Below are 17,380 nucleotides of genomic sequence, written 5' to 3' on the forward strand. Positions count from 1 at the left end.
GGGGGGAGTCCTTCCTTCTTCCTTTTCAGATTTTGTAGAAAAGAAAAAGAAAATATTAAGAACTCAACCAACTACTAGACTGCGTTGCTGCTGCCCGTTATATATATCGTCGTCGTAGGATGGCGGTTGAGTGTGTTATCAATATCCGGCATCCGCTTTCATCTCTATTGTGTGCCCCCCCCCCCCCCTCCGGCTTCAGATTTTGTCCAGGACGGATAAGGATGCGTTAGTTAAAAGGAAAACAACACACACAAACACCCCAACAGTTATCGAATCCATTGTATCCGCTTCTCATCATTGCAACAAGAGTTTTCGGTTGGCTGTTGCTAGACGATCTCGAATTAAATTGCAATATCTTTTATTCTGGTCATTTTTTAAATAAAAAAAGTAATTAATTTCATCATCTTTTTTTTTATTTGGTTTAAATTGTCCCTCCAAAACAACACAAAGAACTCTCTCGAGAGTCGAAACAGGACGGAAAAGTGTAATCATTCCCTTCCGGCCCCTTTTGCTTTAACTTTTTCTTCTTCTTATCCACTACATTTACTACTCCTCTATAATTCAATTATATATATACCCCCCCTCTCTTTTTATATATAGTATATATCTTTCGAATATAAACATATTCGTGGTTACAATTTGATTCCCAATTTTTGGGGGTTTTGGGAAGATGGTTGCCAACTTCCTCCGCTTCTTATTCCCCCCCCCCCTAAAGGCGAAACGACCTGTTGAGGAGGAGGGTTGAACAACACAAAAGGGGGGAAAAAATGGGCGAGCCAACAACTCCCCTCTTCTTCTTGTCTTATTACTGACAAACAAAAATCCCCTCTCTCCTCTTTTTACTTGGGGGCCGGAAATACCATCTCGTCTAACTCTCCACAGGCTACCACTTCTTCTTCTTCTTCCTTTCATTCCCCCCCCTCTCTTTAAGAACCTTTTTTTCCAGTTTCGTATTTTATTTGGTTTTCTATTTCCTTTGTGTCTTTTTTCTTCTTCTTCTTCTGCTTGGCCAACTCTTTTCGCTCACACACGATTTTCTATTTTGCACAGAGTTATCTTTTTTCGTGGTTGACACTTGTTTAAAGAATAAACCTGTGTTGACTTGGATGACCAAAAAATGTTCATCCGTGAAATGGGCCAATTTTTCGGGGGTTTGAAAAAATTAAAATCGCCTCAAGAAAATATATTTTTCTCCATTTTAGTTATTGTCTAGAAAAAGAGAAAAGAAAGAAAGAAAAATCTTGGTATTATTTTTTGAACGTGTGTGTAATTAAGTGGGCGGAGTCACAAAGATGATGATTGCTCCGGAATATAAGGTCCCCTCGAGAGTTGTTGGTCATGTCCGTTGGCCTGCAGGTGCCGCACCGTAAAGAAGAAGAAAAAAAACTATCCGGTAAAGCCACAAGAGTGGAGGTAATTCACGAAGGGGGTCATTTACATAAAAAGGAACAGAAAAGTGACTTTTTTTTCAGTTTCCTTTAGGCCCTGGAGCGGTGGGGGTCAAGCCTAGAGGTCGCGGATGTACAGGCAGCACTAACAATCATTTGGCAGTCATTGTCCGGCCTTCTTATATATATATATATGATGATGATGATGACTGTAGAAGAAGATGCTCAAGGGTTTTTGGTTGTTGTTGTTGTACCTGGAGGGGTAGATGTGAAACCTCAGGAAAAGTTTTAGTGACCCTCGAGGGTGAGGGGAGAATTCACACCCTCTTTTTTTCTACCTTTTTTATAATTAAAGCCGTAGGGCAAGGCTACCGAAGTTGTTGCATCATGGAGAAACAATCACGACGAGAGTCTAATGACATTGAACAACCACCACCAGCAGCCCCTCTCCCAACATGTTTTTGCATCTGACAAGATTTATATCCTAAACCAAGATGGCGTCCAACGGTTTCCACATCTTGAATGTCGTCGGTGTCAACTTACACACACACACACAAAAAGGGAGCCACTTGTTGGGAGGGTGAGCAGCAACAACCACCACCATCTTTTTATTTTTAAGGGGGTGCCGATTGCTATCTCTAACGTTCTTTTTTCTACGCGTCTTTTTTTTCAAAAACAGAATAAGAAAAGGTAACCGGATCTTTTTCTCATGTGTTCTCCCCCCCCCCCCCCTAGGAAGCGTCGGGACGCTGAACACATAATGTGTGTGTGATTGACTCGTCTGGAAAACACGAGGAAGAAATGTAAGGCGCATTTTCGTTATACTTTTGTGTGTGTGTGGGGAGAACATTTTTTTTTAAATATCAAATTACAGAAAGAAAAAATCTTTCTTTGGGTCATTACGTATAGATCACGACGACGTCAGAGAGAGGGGTGAGAGCACCTGATGCAGACGAAAGTTTCAAATTACTTTCGTCTGCTACTCCTGGCGGTGGTCAATGAAGAAGTTCATCTCGAAGAAGCCCAACCACAAGAAAAAGGGGTGGAATTCTATAGGGGGTAGTAAGGTGTGCAACCCAATCTTGAAATTCCATTTTTTTTCCAACCACGTGAATTAAGAATATTTTGAATATTCATATTAAAATTTTCGCGATTTTAAAAAATCCCTCTACCGGATAAAGAAAGAAAAAAATTGACGGAAGAGGGTGGTAAAAAGTAGGGTTGGGGGCGGATACTTGAACCGCCTGTTGCTCCATCCAATCATCGCACGGTCGCCATTTCCCTTTTGGTGGTGGTGGTTTCCCCCCCTCACTAGGGGTCACATGTCTGGACAGAGAGGGTGGGAAATTGTAAGAAGGGGGACCATTTTTAGGTTGGGAAAATAAAAGGAAACGAAAAATCATTTGCTGCGGCGCGTTCAAAGCGTCTCGACGCCTTTTCACGGCGCTCCTCCAAGTTTTATATTTTATCTCCAAGTGTTTGACGGTTTTCCAAGTGTGTGTGCCCAACTCTGGACTTTTTAATAATTTTATTTTCTGAACAAAGTGAATCATATTTCGTGTGACATTAAATTCAGCCACCAAAATGAATAACGACATTCCCGTTGTATCGTCAGCCTTCAACCGTGTGGTAAGTTTCATCATCTTTTCTTGACAAACAAAAAAATTACGCTTCCGGTGCGGATCACGCGCGCTCGGGAGTCGCGCCAACGGATTTCCGGTCTCTTTTTTTTATTTTATATCTTACTTTCTCGTTTCCTCGAGTTCAAGGAAGAATGAGGGGGTTGTGTGTTCCATCCGGTTGTTACGACAAGAAAATTTGGAGGGAAAATTTAAATTTTTTCAAATTTTGTGAGCGCGCGCGCTCATTTTTAAAATTTTTCTATAAATAGGTTTTTTAAAAAATTTGGTCATTTTTGTGTCGGGGGTATTTTTGGGTGTCCTCGTGGGGTTATGGATGTGCATTACGTTATTTTACACATGTTTCTAGTTTCTTTTGGCTGTGACATGTAAAACTGGGAAAATGTCCAAAATGCTTTTTTGAAAATGGCGCGCGGGGAAGGCGATTGTTTTTGTTATTGCTGTCGTTTTGGCGGCGGCGGGACTTTCAAGTCTCCAACTTATGAGCTAACAAATTCCTCGAAAACATTTGCGACGCCAAAAAAGTGTGAAAAAGAATTTCGCCATTTAAAAAAATAAATTGAAATTAATTTTTCTTAAAAGTTGTTTTGGTGGATCAAAAAGGTTAACGAGAGAAAATTTCGCTAGAGGGCACTCAATTTTTATCGGGAAAATTAGTCAAAAACACATTTTTTTTTTTCTTTTTAATGTTTTATAATTAGTCGTGTGTTAAAAATACTAACGAGATAAATTTATTCCACACACACACACAGTGTGGAATGACCAACGGGCAAACAATTTAAAATAAAAATTGGACATGAAACGACATAGTCGGGATTTTCTGCCAAGTTATTTTTGCTTTTGTTTTGTATTTCCCCTTTCACCCCGTTCGCGTCTCTCTGTATATTTATTTCTATACTTGAGGAGCATGCCGAGATATTTTGTGTGTCTGTTTGTTTTTGGAATTTTTCTTTTGTTTTTGGGACCGTTTCTTAAAAATAGCCGGACACGATGTGTTAACGCCCAAGGAAATAGACGCTAGTGACTCCCGAAATAATCCGCACACACACTGGCGAATAGGAATGCAGCCTTCGCAATCTCTGTTGAGAAAATAAATTCTATGCGCCATCTATTGGCAGAAATTTACCGAAATCTTTTAACCGAAAAAAACATTAAAAACAGGTTGTCATTTCCGGTCTTTCGTCAAAAAATGTTTGATATGATATCACACAGTCGACATATTTCAACATTATAATCCCGACCGAGACTGGACTCTTGTCGTCTGTTTTTCTTTTTTCCCGAAATGATAACAGTTCTCGAAAAAATTCCATTTTATATCAATAAAAAATATAAATAATTTCATACGGACATTCGTTCGGGCGAGTCACGGGCGACTAATTCCGTTTGTTGTGCACATCTTGTGGACGTTTCAGTTCAGTAAATTTGAGCTTCGTTTTTTTTCCCGCTTCACATATCCCCGTTGGCTATGGGTCTATCGTACCACAGACTCTTTTTTTTCACGTAACATTTTTTGTTTGGCGGACGCCACAATTTCCCATACATCCGCTACATTCCATCCACTTGTGTTGGTATTTTTCTTTTCGGACGCTGATTCGACATTTTTTTTCTATCCCGAAAATCTTTACGGGAAAGGTTTTTGAACCCTAGAGGATTATTATCCCGCTAAACAACAAAAGAAGAAGAAGAACATGTTTTTGTTGGTAGTACGTGTGTGCATGTAGCTCGTGCTATCAGATATTTTACACGAGATAAAAACCGGTCCTCTCCATGCGCACTGAAACCATTTTCGGAAGTTCCATTAAGGAGAATAAAAAGAAACATTAACATATGCGCGATATAAAAGTTGGAGGAGAATAAGTCATCACCGGTTGTGTTGGCAAGGGCCAACAAGTTTTTCTAAATTTTCATTTTCTGGTTGGAAATGATCAAATGAAACACACAAAGTTCATCGGACCAAAAAATTCAAAGTTTTCAGTCAGCTGATGAAATGAGTTTGATGAGGGACTATTGTACGCATTTTTGGCTTTGATTGTGTGAGAGAAAATGACGCCCTTGAAAAATTAGGAACGACATGTTTAATTTTTGGCAAAAGGAATTGAAAAGGGATGATTATTAAAAGCTCCATGACGCAAATCGGCTGGGGGTTTGTTCCTTTCTGTCTTCCAAATCCCTTCACACACACACAGAGAGACAAACTTGTTGGCTTCTTTCCCGAACTTCCTGTGTCTCTCTCTCCTTTTTTTCTCCCGTCTGCTGTACACACACGCGTGATGTCGAAACTCACGAAAGTAAAAAAAAAGAATATGACTTCGACCTTTGCACACACACACACACCAGTGAGTTCTTCCTGTTTCATTTACGGGAAGTTCAAATTTAAACTGCGGAACATTGTTTGGAAAAAGAAATCATAAAAATGGCGTTCGACAAAAATTAATTTCAAGTTAGTCTATTAAAGATAATTCAGATTGTTTCCCTTCAAAGAAAAGACGGAAATACACGACAGGATCTGTTGATGCTGACGTCATGATCGCCATCTTGGTAGTAGTTAGACTCCTCCCATTTTCTTTTTAATTCCTTCCAAAACTTTCCACCGCTAGATGTCTCTCTAGTCAATGTGGGCCCAAGTGGTTTCTAGTGTGTGTGGCCACCCCAATCGGAGGAATCTCCCGTTTCCTCTCACTTGGAAGAAACCCACCCACCACCCAGCCCTTTGGGGCATTCATTTTCCTCCCCTCTCACATCCACACGGATAAGTCTTGGACTCGTCCAAGAAACAGAAGGGAAACAGACGTCGTCTCAGTTGCAAGTTTCGTTTCGTACAGTTGTTCACCGTGTGTGTCTGTGTCTGTGTGTGTTTGACTTGTGAGTGTGTGTGTGTTTGGATATTTCTTTATTATTTCCGTCGTCCGGATTTCACACACACATTTATAAAACTTGTATATTCAAATTAGTTGTGACGTGAATTTCATCGATTTTGACGCTGGGTAAGTTTTCTTCAAATTATTTTGGTGGAATGCACTTGTCAGTATTCGCGTGGGTTCCAATGGCGGAAGTGATGCAATTGATGAGTTTGCTTCGAATTTCCCCTTTTTTGATCCGCATTACACACACATAGTGGGGGGGGGGGAGAGGAGGTGATTATCATCTGATTACGTCTGATGACGCACTTGTTTACCACCATCTCCTTTATTTGAACAAAATCTGATAAAAAAAGTAGGAAAAACAAAATTTTTGGATCCGGTTCAGTTGTTAATACAACAGCTGATAGAAACGGTTTATTTTTCTGCACGAAACTTCCGGCTTCCGCATCGTAAGATACCCGTTTTCTTTTATCGCGTGACGATTTCACGCATCCTTGCACTTGCTCTTCTTTCCATACCATATGTTTTTTGTTTTTTTCTTTTTTGGTACACCTTTAGTGTAGCGGAACCCGGAAGTTAACGTGAGTCTCCACTCCATGTCGGGAGTAGTTTGAAACATTTCCGGGTTTCCAACGGTTTCACTTTGAGACATTTTCTCTTCCGGAAATTATTTTTGGGTGAAATATTTTCTCTCTCTCCCAGATGGTCTCTGCTGTGTGATGTCTTGTGACTGGCGCTCCAGAATCCCGCACGCGGTCCTTCCGCCCGACCGAACTCTCTTTCGTGTGTGTGGCTTAAAGTGGGTCGCGTCATTGGACTCTGGTAATGTCCATAGGGATGAATTTAGCTCGGAGGTAAAGGTAGTACTAGTCCAGCTTCTTCCAAGTGAGAAAAAGAAACGGACAGATATATATCGTGCGGTTATTTTTCAAAAAAACAACATCTGCGGTCGCATCTTCACGCGGAAGAAGAAGCTGAAACCGTCAGGTGCGAAAAGGAGATCACACACCTGTGTACGTGGAGATGCCGGAAACCCTCACGGCCAATCATAACTGTTTGGCCTTGCTGACTTTTTCAAAATGGCGTCAGATCACAAATGTGTTTTTGTTCCCGGAAGAGATTTCTGGATGAATAGAGATGCTGTGTAGAAACTGTACACCTTACGGTGTGTGTGTGTGTGTTCCATCTCACAGGTGCGCGTTCACACACAGACGCCCTGCAGTGTGATTGGATTTATTTTTCACGAGACGGAGAGAGAGAGGAAGACGCGTTCACTGACCTGACCTCGTCGTCGGGGATGAAAGGAAGCATTTCCTTTTCTCCATATTTGGTTTTGCTAGCCCTGCCTCTCTTCTCTACTATTTGATTCCATCATTTTCTTTCTGTTCTGGCCCCTCTAGGCGATTGGGTCTTGTTTCAAATGTTGACCTTGCCCTTTTTCTCTTGGCGCTCTTTTTTGGTCAGAGGAGGAGGTGGAAGTTGATCCGCCACGGGGCATTCGACGACTTTCAAAAAAATTTCTTTAAAAGGTTCAAACAAGAAAAGAATGTTTTTTTATTCTCCCCCCCCCCCTTCAACTTCCTGTCTCTCCTTTTTCGACAACAGCGTTGACAATTTTTGTGAATAATAATTTTTCAATTTTTGCGTACCCTTCCTACTATGCCCACATTTGGTTCGTAAGTGTCCGCCCCCAAAAGACCTTCAAGATTCAGGGGGGGGGAGAGCAAAAATTTTGACGGAAGAGAATTTTTCTGATCAAAAAATCGTCTCACCTGTGAGGATAATTTATTTCAGTTGCAACAGGTTGGGAGAGAAAAAATTAAAGTTGATGGAAATCTCGAAAGAAGAACCGGAGGCTAAAAGGCGGATGGGGAGGTAGAGGAAATGTTTTTTTTTTCAACCTCCCATCCCCCTTACCTTTACCACTTCTCTTTTAAAAGAAAAGCCCCGCGGACACATCCGCAATCATAAAAGAAGAGGATGGAAAAAGATTTTTATTTTTCGTCTAACCGGTTTTTCTTCAGCGGTTGAATATTCAAAAAAATAAAAACATCCGTGTATGTTTTATTTAAATTTTGTCTGTGTTTAATTTCGATCTCGTATATGAAATGACACAACGTTGAAGGCCATCTTTGAAAACATTTCTTCAGGTGTTTCTTGTCTGCTCTTTCACCTTTTCCTCCTTCCCTTCCCCGCTCTTTTCCAGGTAGAAAAAGATCGGAACTCGGAAGCCGGAGGGCAAACCTTCATCCTTTTTTTCTTATACGCATTGCTCAAGTTTTCGTTGTTGTATCCGCCATTTTTATTTTTATTTTACTATAGACCCCCCCATAATTTCCTTCTTGGAATTTCTTTTGTGCAAAGTTTCAGTTAAAAAATCTAAATTTCAAGGTACACAGACGATAGTTCCGGTTAAACTCAATTTAACATTGAAACAAATCAAAGCACACTCACAACTTGTTTTTTGTGTCTAGAGCAGGTTTATTAAGACCACCCTACTACCACCTACCCCACCCACAATAATGTTCTTATAAGGAGTTGTGGCCACTCGCCAGAATTGTTGTATTATCATTATTAAAAGAGATTTTTGGGAGGAGAAATGCAACGAACCGACGAAAAGAATGTTGTATTTCTTTTTATCAATTATAATGTATGTGTGTGTGTGCTCCGGCGGATGAAACCGGTTCAAATATAATCCGAAATAGGAAAGCAAATGATTTCATGTGCTCGCGCTGACAAGTGTCATCCCATTTTTGATGATGAGATTTCTCTCCGTATGTCTGGCGCCATTTTGACGCATTTTTATTTTTATTTTTCAAAAAACCAGAACGGTAGCAACGGGTCATCTCTTTGGACACCGACCTCCGCTTCTCCTTCTTCTTCCGTGCACCACCAGCCTTTCATCTTAGCTCCGCCTCCGGCTGGAACAGCCTCACACGGCAATCATCATCATCATCACAATAGCAGCAGCAGCAGTAACAATACCAACGGCAGTACAAGCACTGGCTCTCCTATGAAAGTGCCCGTCAAACCACCGCCTCTCAAGTCCCTTCCGGTAATTTTTTCTATCTTACACATTTTTGTCTTTATTTATTTATTTATTTCTACTTTTCTTGAATGTATTACAGCCTTTGTCTGGATACGGTGGCGGCCAAACCGTTCCGCTCTCTCCTTCCGGCCTGGCAGTCAGCATGGCAGACCGGCTTCCTCTTCCGCACCTGACGTTGCCGTTCAGCCCGGATATTCTTTGGCGCTATCCGACCCAATTTTCAGCTTTAACTTCGTCGTCACCCGCCTCAGGTGGTCCGGGCAGTGGCTCGTCGTCTTCGGCTGGACATCACCACCACCAACAACAACCTTCTTCACCTCATCTTGACGTCAAACCTCACCTGCCCGGTGCCCTAGGTAACTATTTTATACAGTCTAGCTCTCTTCCATGGAAATTTTTAAATTTTTGTTTCAATTTTCATTTAAAAAAAGGTCCAGATCCCCGTACATGGGCCCGCGAGGATGTCGTCACGTTCCTGCGCTGGTGCGAGCGCGAATTTGACCTTCCTGGTCTCGATCTCGACAAATTCCAGATGAATGGTACGTGGCAAACATTATTTTTCTTTTGGTTTTTGTTTGTTTTTATTTGAATAATGAGCCCACCAGTTTGGTTGTATCCATTAAAAAAAGAAAAACAAGTGGGGATTTCCAAAGAAAAGACGAAATAGACATTGAACGCCATCTAGCGGTCAAAATTTGAAACTAATCTCAAACTTTTTTCTTTTATACAGGCAAAGCATTGTGTTTGCTTAACAAATCCGACATTGCCGAGAGAGCACCCGGATCTGGAGACGTGGTCCACAATGCGTTGCAATTACTTTTGCGTGATGCTCCTTACACTGGCCGAGTGCCCAGCAGCCCTTTGACTCCTCATCCTCACACGGCCCATCAGCAGCATTTGCTTTCTCACGCCCTGGCCGCCGCTGCCGCTCACCAACAGCAGCAGCAGCAACAACAACAGAATTCCTCGTCTTCCGGCTCGAATTCCGGCGGCAATAATGGTGGCGGCAGTCATCTGCTTTCGCCTCCCAATTCAGCGCGGACTCCCACGTCGGCGTCTGGATGGCCTTCGGCCAATCAGCTGTTTTCTTCAGCCGATTTCCACAGCCTGGGTCATTTGATTCAACAGACCAATTCTGTGACGCTCAGTCCGGCACCTTCGGTCTCGGACGGAAGCGGCAACAGCCAGGGAGGCAGCCCGTCTCACGCGGAACAATCTGCAGCTGCTGCGGCCGCCGCTGCCGCCATGGCCGCTCAGGCCCACATCAATTTTTACACGCAGGCTCTTGCCCAGGCGCACAATCAAGCTCAAGCGGCTGCCGCCAACAACGCCCACCACCACCACAGCAATCAGGCTGGATCCAATTCCGGAAGCCAGTCGGATTCGGAAGAGAACGACAGCGTTCAAGACAATAGCCCGGCTCGATCGCCGGCCCCATCGACTCCGATCCATTTGGTGCCCCCACCCATGTCTCCACTTGCCACGACGTTTAGCTCTGCGGCCTCGTCCAAAAACATGGATAAAGACCCGCTGGCCACGACGCCTGACCGGAATGGAGGAGGCGGAGGAGATGGACTGGATTCGGGATCAAATGGTCGCCTACTTTGGGACTTTCTTCAGCAGCTGCTCAATGATCCATCGCAGCGCTATTCGCACTATATCGCGTGGAAAAATCGAGAAACGGGTGTTTTTAAGATTACCGACCCGGCCGGACTGGCCCGTCTTTGGGGCATTCAAAAGAATCACCCGTCCATGAATTATGACAAGATGTCTCGCGCTTTGCGCTATTATTACCGCGTCAATATTTTGCGCAAAGTCCAGGGAGAACGTCATTGCTACCAGTAAGCCTTTCCCATTTATCCTCATCATCCAGCGGAATTATTTTAACCAAAACATTTTCTCTTTTAGATTTCTCCGGAATCCAATTGAGCTCAAAAGCATCAAAAACATTTCTTTGCTACGCCATCAAATGGCTGCGGCGGCGGCTGCGGCCGCTACGACGACGACAACAACAACAACGGCGTCGGGTTCTTCCGGTTCATCGACGGCGTCTAGCGGTAAAATGGCCGACAGTACGGACGCTTCTTTGGAGCGCTACTCGCCGTCTAGCAGCTGCAACGCTCCCGATCAAGACTTTGACGCTGAACCTCGGCGATTCGCCAACAACAACAACAACGAACAGGATCCGGAAGACAACGACTGCGACATGCCGACTGATTTGAGCATGGAGCGACGCGGAATCAACGGTACCAATCCCTACCTGACGTCCATCAAGACGGAAAACATGGCCTCGTGATTACATTGAGTTTAAAAACTAAAAAATTAAAAAAAGTATAGGACGTAGTTGTTAAGTGTGTGTGCAATCACAGTGCCTTAAAACAACTCCAAGACGGCCAGCAAGCAACAAAACACAGGACTGACATTTATTTACCATTGATGATATTCCAAAAGGTTATTTTGGAGAAGGACCCTAATTAGTTTGGTGGCGTCTTTCCTCATAATTATCCAATTTGAGAAAAAAGAATTTGGGGGAATTTAACTGAGTTAACCATTTGACCAACGACGTGCCAGTGGCGTTAGTAGGTTTTCTTTGGAACCACTTTCGTTTCATCCAATCGTTTAAAAAATTAACGAGAAAAACAAAAATTACAAAAAAAAAAAAAATTTGAATTATAATTAATTTCTTTTGCGCGTGTCGATTATATATGAAAATAATTATTTGTGAAAAACTCTACCCTGTATCCTCAAATGCTCTGCTCAGACTCGTTGAAAAAAGATTGAACTCACGCTGAAATTTTGTCTCGATTTAAATTGTAAAACCCACCCACCACCACCACCCTCTTGTTAATGGGATTTAGAGAAAAAGACAACAAATGACAATTAATTTTTTTTTTTTAATTTTCACAAACAATTTTTCCCACTCTCCTGTGATGTGAACGATATCATCGACTTCCAAAAGAAAAATCGAATGCTGTTTAGATTTTTTTCTCTTCATTGAAAAACAAATTTGTTCATTCCCCTCACCCCCCTCTTAACTCACTCACCCCCATTTGTATTTCGAGGTGATATTATTAATTAACTATATATCCAATGATTCGAAACTCTCAAAGCAGCGAAAGTAGTAGTAATTTGAGAGATGAATTAAGAAATGTTTTTTGTTTTGTGGACTCGCAATTATCTTGTTTGGAATTTTCCCCCCAGAAAACGTAATATTTTTGTGCGCAAATGTTTCTTTTTTGTTTGGTTCCCCCGATGGCAATAATAAATTGTAATTTTTTTTAGAGCTGGAAGATTATTGCCACCACCCGACTTCACAATGGCTTCAGAGTTATAGTGCCCCACCATCATTTTCGCTCATGTTTGAAATAATTGTATCCCAAATTAAGAGAGACCCCCCCCAAGTTCAATTTTTCAGTTCAAAAAAATTGCCCTCTCCCCTCCCCCATTTTCTTTCGTGAATATAAATTCATAAATGTTTGAATGCAGACGAGAAATGACAAAAATTTGAAATTATTTGTTGACGACACGGCAGAAGTGTGCAGGGATATTTGGATAGGAAGTTAAAAACACTTTATGCCGGTTTCTTTTTTGTTGTGTAATGTGCTTGTGTGTAATCGATGGAAAACAAAGTAATATTCTGTGGAGATTAAAGAAAATGAGAAATCAATTATCCAAGTGCTATTTGTTGTTTTCCTTTTGTGGTTGTTGGAATAAATACATTTCATGTAAATAAAGTTTTTTGAAACGTTATCCATATAACGCGATTTTTCGTTCATTAAAAAGCTAATGGCCATTGCGAATTTCCGCCATGATTTTCCCCAATTAACCTAGAAACTAAGAAAGTGTGAATAGTAGATATGTCGTGTAAAGGATGAAATTTACCGTAAGCCAGGTAAAGTTCATTCGGGCATTCCACTAGACTGGTTTTTATTACTGTCGATTTTTTTGCCCAATAAAAAGTTAACGCAGTGAAACACTTGTAAAAGAATAAACAGCATATTAGTTAAGATTACGAGATTACTGCTGACTATAGGACTTTGACTTGAAAAGGTGTAAAAGTGGTCGTTTCTGTTGCCAGTGATTTACATCTGTCAAGGCCAATCTATTAGCCACGATCGACGATACCCATTCCTTTTAGGTTCATCCTTTTTATCAGACCGCTAGTTCCGGTAATAAGGAGAGACACCGATCAAAACAACGTTCGGCGGCCATTGTTTTCAACTTAGTGTGGAAAATTCGTCTGTCGAGTTGGGGGTTAATTTCTCTTATGCATATACTTCGGACATTTTTAAAACAATGTTATGTGTGTATGTAAAAAGAGCGTGAATAAGTCTCTTTTTAAACTCTGTACGAGTTGATTTGAACGAGTTTGAAAACAAAATTATTAAAAATATAAAATCTGGTACTGTGCAATTATCAGCAAATACAAGAAAGGGCAGTGCGTTCAATGAGCCATCCAGCATTTTATTAATTACGTAATTTAACCAAAATACTTAAAAGTGACAATCGAGAAAAGGAAATTTCAAATTTGCATCCGACCGTTCAAGTCTGGTTCAAGTGATCAGCATCCAACGCGGACGTGTCTTTCAAATTTTGAGAAAATAGGAAACAGAAGTTGGTAACGTTTTATCATATAACTATTTTTATAATCTCTTAATTATATTTTAACTATGTATATTGACTATTGATTAAATAATATTTTATTTGAAATGAAAATGGCAAAATGCTGTTTCGTTTTGCCTCTACATTTTTTTAGCAGCAGACGAAGTTTAAAGGTTTCAATTTTGTTGGGTAATCTTCAATTTGGCATTGGCATTACGGCATTTAGCAACAAAATTTTGTTTGTCTAGAAGAGAACTGAGTTTTCGTTTTTTCGCAAGGTATTGTGCATTACTCTTATTAATTATCTTGTATATTGTATTCTCTTTTAATAGTTTCCATTGATGTAATAACAAATGTACTTTCTTTTCATTTTTCAAGTGAGTTGTAATGACTTAAAAAAAATACGAAAAAACAAAACCAAACCGTTCTGCTATCCAAATTAACACCCAGAAATCCATCCCATCAACTTTTAATCAAATTTTTCCACAAAGAACTCAAATAGAAAAAAGAAAAAGGTTCTGGAACAAATTTTTACTATTCAGTCCAGTGAAATTAGGTAAACACATTTCAAATGTTACAAACAAATAAAACACCAGTGTGCAAAATTTCAACCTTCAATTGTCTAACTTTTCATTTTCAGTGCCCTTTGACTTTGATGACTCAAACAAAGCTGTACAAAGCAGTGAAGAAGACCACGAGGTCGTAAGACGTGTCTACAGGGGATCATAAACTACATAACATCCTACAGTCTCCCCCTCAAGTTTTTCGGGAAAAGGTTGATGTCTTCGGAGTATGCAAAAGGAGTGAGCCTAAAAAGACCGACCCCATATAAAATTGTATGACTAGAAGTCCTCACCTATTAATACTGAGCTGCCTTCTAAGTTGACCATCATTCGCATTAGTTCTTTCACAGGAGTAACACCATGCAGCCTCTCAGAAAGTCTTTCTCAGCTTTTTCTCACCAATCTCAGGTAAATCATTCATTAGTTACAGTCTCTTTAATTTGGTGGATTCGTATAAATGTTTGATTGCATTTTCTCTTGATTTAGATTCCATCGGCCACGTTGTCCATGGAAGTGAGCTACATATTCCATTCGCATCTGATCGGCAGGGCTGGGAAGAATATCAACCGTGTGATGGAGGACACCGGAACGCGCATACATTTCCCTGATTGCAATCGCATTGCCGGTGAATTCAAAAGGAATAGCGTCGTCGTTCGTGGTCCGATTGCTAATCTCGAAAATGCTCGTCAACGTATTCGTGTAAGCCATTATATCGCTCGTTAGTTCTTATTTCTTTGTATTTCTTTTTGTCTATTCACCACTTAAATTTTTGTTGTTTTCTCGCCCAAAAGGCGGATATCCCGGTAGAGTTTATCGTCGATTGCAACATGGAACGAGTAAATTCAATCGGCGAATCTTCGCTAAGTGATTATTTTTCCAAGACATTTGGTGTCTTGATGCGTTTCTATCCAAAGATTGATGGCGTCAGTTGCCAGGTCAATATCCGTGGGCAACAAGATCGTCTTCAACTTCTCAAAGACGCTGTCACGTATTTTGGACGTGTAACTCATACGCCTGTGGTAAGAAACTTGATTCACTCAAACCTTTACGTACGTTTAACTCTATGTATTGTTCTCTGTATGCAGGATTCGGTGGTGATGAAAGTGGAAACATCGTTCGATCACGTATGGATTGCTCGGGACCACATTGACAAAATCATCACAGCCACAGGTGCCGGAATTCGTTGCCCGGATGTTTCTGTCCTGAAGGAACTACCTAAAAAATATTGCGTTTGGATTCGTGGGTCTATGGATCAAGTTTACATGGCCAGTTCTATGCTAAATGTAAGTTGATCTGCTTCTTGATCTTGTGATTTACCTCAAATAAAATGTTCTTTTCACGTTTCATAGGGACTGCTGCCGATGCAGTTAATGGTTCAAGTTCCTTCAGATCGCTTCAACCGCCATCTTTTAGGTAGAGCGCAAAATATGGACGTAATGTTTCACGTGGAACTCTCCACTTCAGATATTCTGACCATAAGACTCACCTCGTATGAATGGAACACACGTATGATATTCTGACAACATCTTTCACCTTCACAAATATTTCATTTTGTATTTTAATTGCAGGAAATTTGTTTGATGTTCTCAAGTGTTGTCTGGAGTTGCCCAACAATGTGGCCGCTGTCATCCCAAGTTTATCTCCTACTTGGTTGGCTCTTGCGGATATTACCCAGCACAGTTCTTTCCGTAAATATTTTTTCATCTCCATTGTTTTTGGCTGGAATTGTGCTAAAAATTTAAATTCGTGTAATTTGTAGTTCAAGCCTCCCAAAAGCTGTTAAGTTTAATGTCTTCCTCGAATAACGGCAATGTTCCTCAGCAATCGAGTACGATCGCGATGAATGTTCCACGATCTGTCGACACTTCCAGCCCGGATTCTAGCACTACAAACTCTTCACCCCGTGAGCCATTTCCTCTCTTAATTGGTTTTTGTAGTATAATTAATGCAAACTTTGTGTAACAGGTTATGCAAACGAGTCCTCCATACCAGCATCACTGGCAGCCTCTCGATTCGACCAGAATTCCTCGCGTCATTTATCACAGTTTTTGGAGGCAATTGGTTTGTCCCATTATTCAGGTAAACGATAATATTTTGTTTCAGTTCGCACGGTTTGGCGTGTGTATAATTCTGTTGGATTTTCTCAGATCTATTTATTCAAAACGAAATCGATCTGGCGATGTTTACCACTTTGAAAGACGAGGATTTACTCAGCATAGGAATCCGTTCGTTCGGTGCGAGAAAAATGATGCTGAATGCTGTTCAAGGTAAAATCTTTTCTGTTAGTTAAAGTGATCCTCTTTTGGCAAATCGATTGAGACTGTTATATTTTTTTATTACTAGAATTACGCCGTTGATATTTTCACAAGGTTCTTGTAATCGCGTTGACTCCTGTTAATTAATGTCCGTATATGCGCTAACTTACCTTTAAACTATTGATTTTTTCTTATTAGTTTTTTTGTGTTCTATTAATTTTGATGTGTTGGATGACTGGATGATCAAACATTTTGTTAAATTTTACTTTATCTTATTTTACTTTATCCTTTGTATGTATTCGGGCATTTTACTTATTTTCATTATACACCTATGACAATCGACCAAACTAAACATTTTATTTAGTTACCAAACCGCTTTCGCTTTAGACGCAACCTAATATTTGATATCATCATGTATAACGAGGTGACCAAGCAGAAAGGTGAGGTGATCAGTGATCAGGTAAGATGATGGATCGTGCTATCTGGAATTCGACGAACAAGTTGCAATAAAGGGTAAAGAGGAATTTCAATCGAGCGTCAAAGTTGAGAAAGAAGAAGATGGCAGTAACTCAATGCAATTAAATCAAAACAAAGAATGACGAAATGGGAGCTGTGACCACTTGCTCCCATGGTACATCAATTCTCAATATTTTCTCTAAGCTGATTTCTCAATGAATCAAGGTTTTCCTAATTTCAGTAAAGAAATAGAAAACCACCAAGATTCTACTTTGTTGATCGGCACAGATAATCTGTAATTTTATTATATATTTTGGGTATCAGGCTGAAAAAGGAACGTCTGGTTGTCCTTTCAAGAAAAACGACAAGGAAAACACGGTCAATGAGGTTCTTTGGGTTCTTGTTGAACCTTCTTTCGCTGCTAACCTTTTTCAGCATATGGTTTGTGTTAAAGGATTCTAAGTTAAGAAGTGTATCGTTGAGAAGAAACAATGTAAATCTTCTTCTGCAAAGGTAACAGATATTTTTAAAGATCAACAGTTTTATGCCTTTATCTACTACAGCAA

General features: G+C 40.6%; 3 protein-coding genes and 1 long non-coding RNA gene across 6 annotated transcripts in view; 3 read left to right on the top strand and 1 right to left on the bottom strand.

Annotated features, from left to right (window-relative positions):
* LOC124337404 overlaps positions 1–17,380 on the top strand; it is a 62,457-nt gene that overhangs the window by 36,972 nt on the left and 8,105 nt on the right. The gene's annotated exons all lie outside the window — the stretch shown is intronic.
* Positions 1–17,380, bottom strand: part of LOC124337283 (histone H4-like) — a 64,022-nt gene that overhangs the window by 27,907 nt on the left and 18,735 nt on the right. The gene's annotated exons all lie outside the window — the stretch shown is intronic.
* On the top strand, positions 2,881–12,688 carry LOC124336931 (ets DNA-binding protein pokkuri-like). 2 transcript variants are annotated; one of them, XM_046790863.1, is made up of 6 exons: positions 2,881–3,017; positions 8,717–8,944; positions 9,018–9,294; positions 9,370–9,477; positions 9,669–10,779; positions 10,847–12,688. In XM_046790863.1, exons 1-6 carry the CDS (start codon positions 2,973–2,975, stop codon positions 11,232–11,234), a joined length of 2,157 nt encoding a protein of 718 aa, XP_046646819.1. In that variant the 5' UTR covers positions 2,881–2,972; the 3' UTR covers positions 11,235–12,688. The 2 variants fall into 2 exon arrangements, with proteins under 2 accessions (XP_046646819.1, XP_046646820.1); XM_046790864.1 differs by lacking the exon at positions 2,881–3,017 and adding an exon at positions 5,778–6,012.
* LOC124337028 (protein bicaudal C homolog 1-like) lies at positions 13,715–16,700 on the top strand. Of its 2 annotated transcripts, none has more exons than XM_046791040.1 (13): positions 13,715–13,818; positions 13,919–14,096; positions 14,181–14,343; positions 14,443–14,511; positions 14,590–14,802; positions 14,895–15,122; positions 15,189–15,386; positions 15,453–15,609; positions 15,672–15,791; positions 15,863–16,006; positions 16,069–16,182; positions 16,251–16,370; positions 16,447–16,700. In XM_046791040.1, the coding sequence occupies exons 3-13, from the start codon at positions 14,320–14,322 to the stop codon at positions 16,458–16,460; spliced, it is 1,401 nt and encodes a 466-aa protein (XP_046646996.1). In that variant the 5' UTR covers positions 13,715–13,818; positions 13,919–14,096; positions 14,181–14,319; the 3' UTR covers positions 16,461–16,700. The 2 variants fall into 2 exon arrangements, with proteins under 2 accessions (XP_046646996.1, XP_046646995.1); XM_046791039.1 differs by having other exon boundaries at positions 13,716–13,818; positions 14,181–14,376.

Source organism: Daphnia pulicaria, chromosome 4 (assembly GCF_021234035.1).
Source record: "Daphnia pulicaria isolate SC F1-1A chromosome 4, SC_F0-13Bv2, whole genome shotgun sequence".
NCBI lineage: Eukaryota > Metazoa > Arthropoda > Branchiopoda > Diplostraca > Daphniidae > Daphnia > Daphnia pulicaria.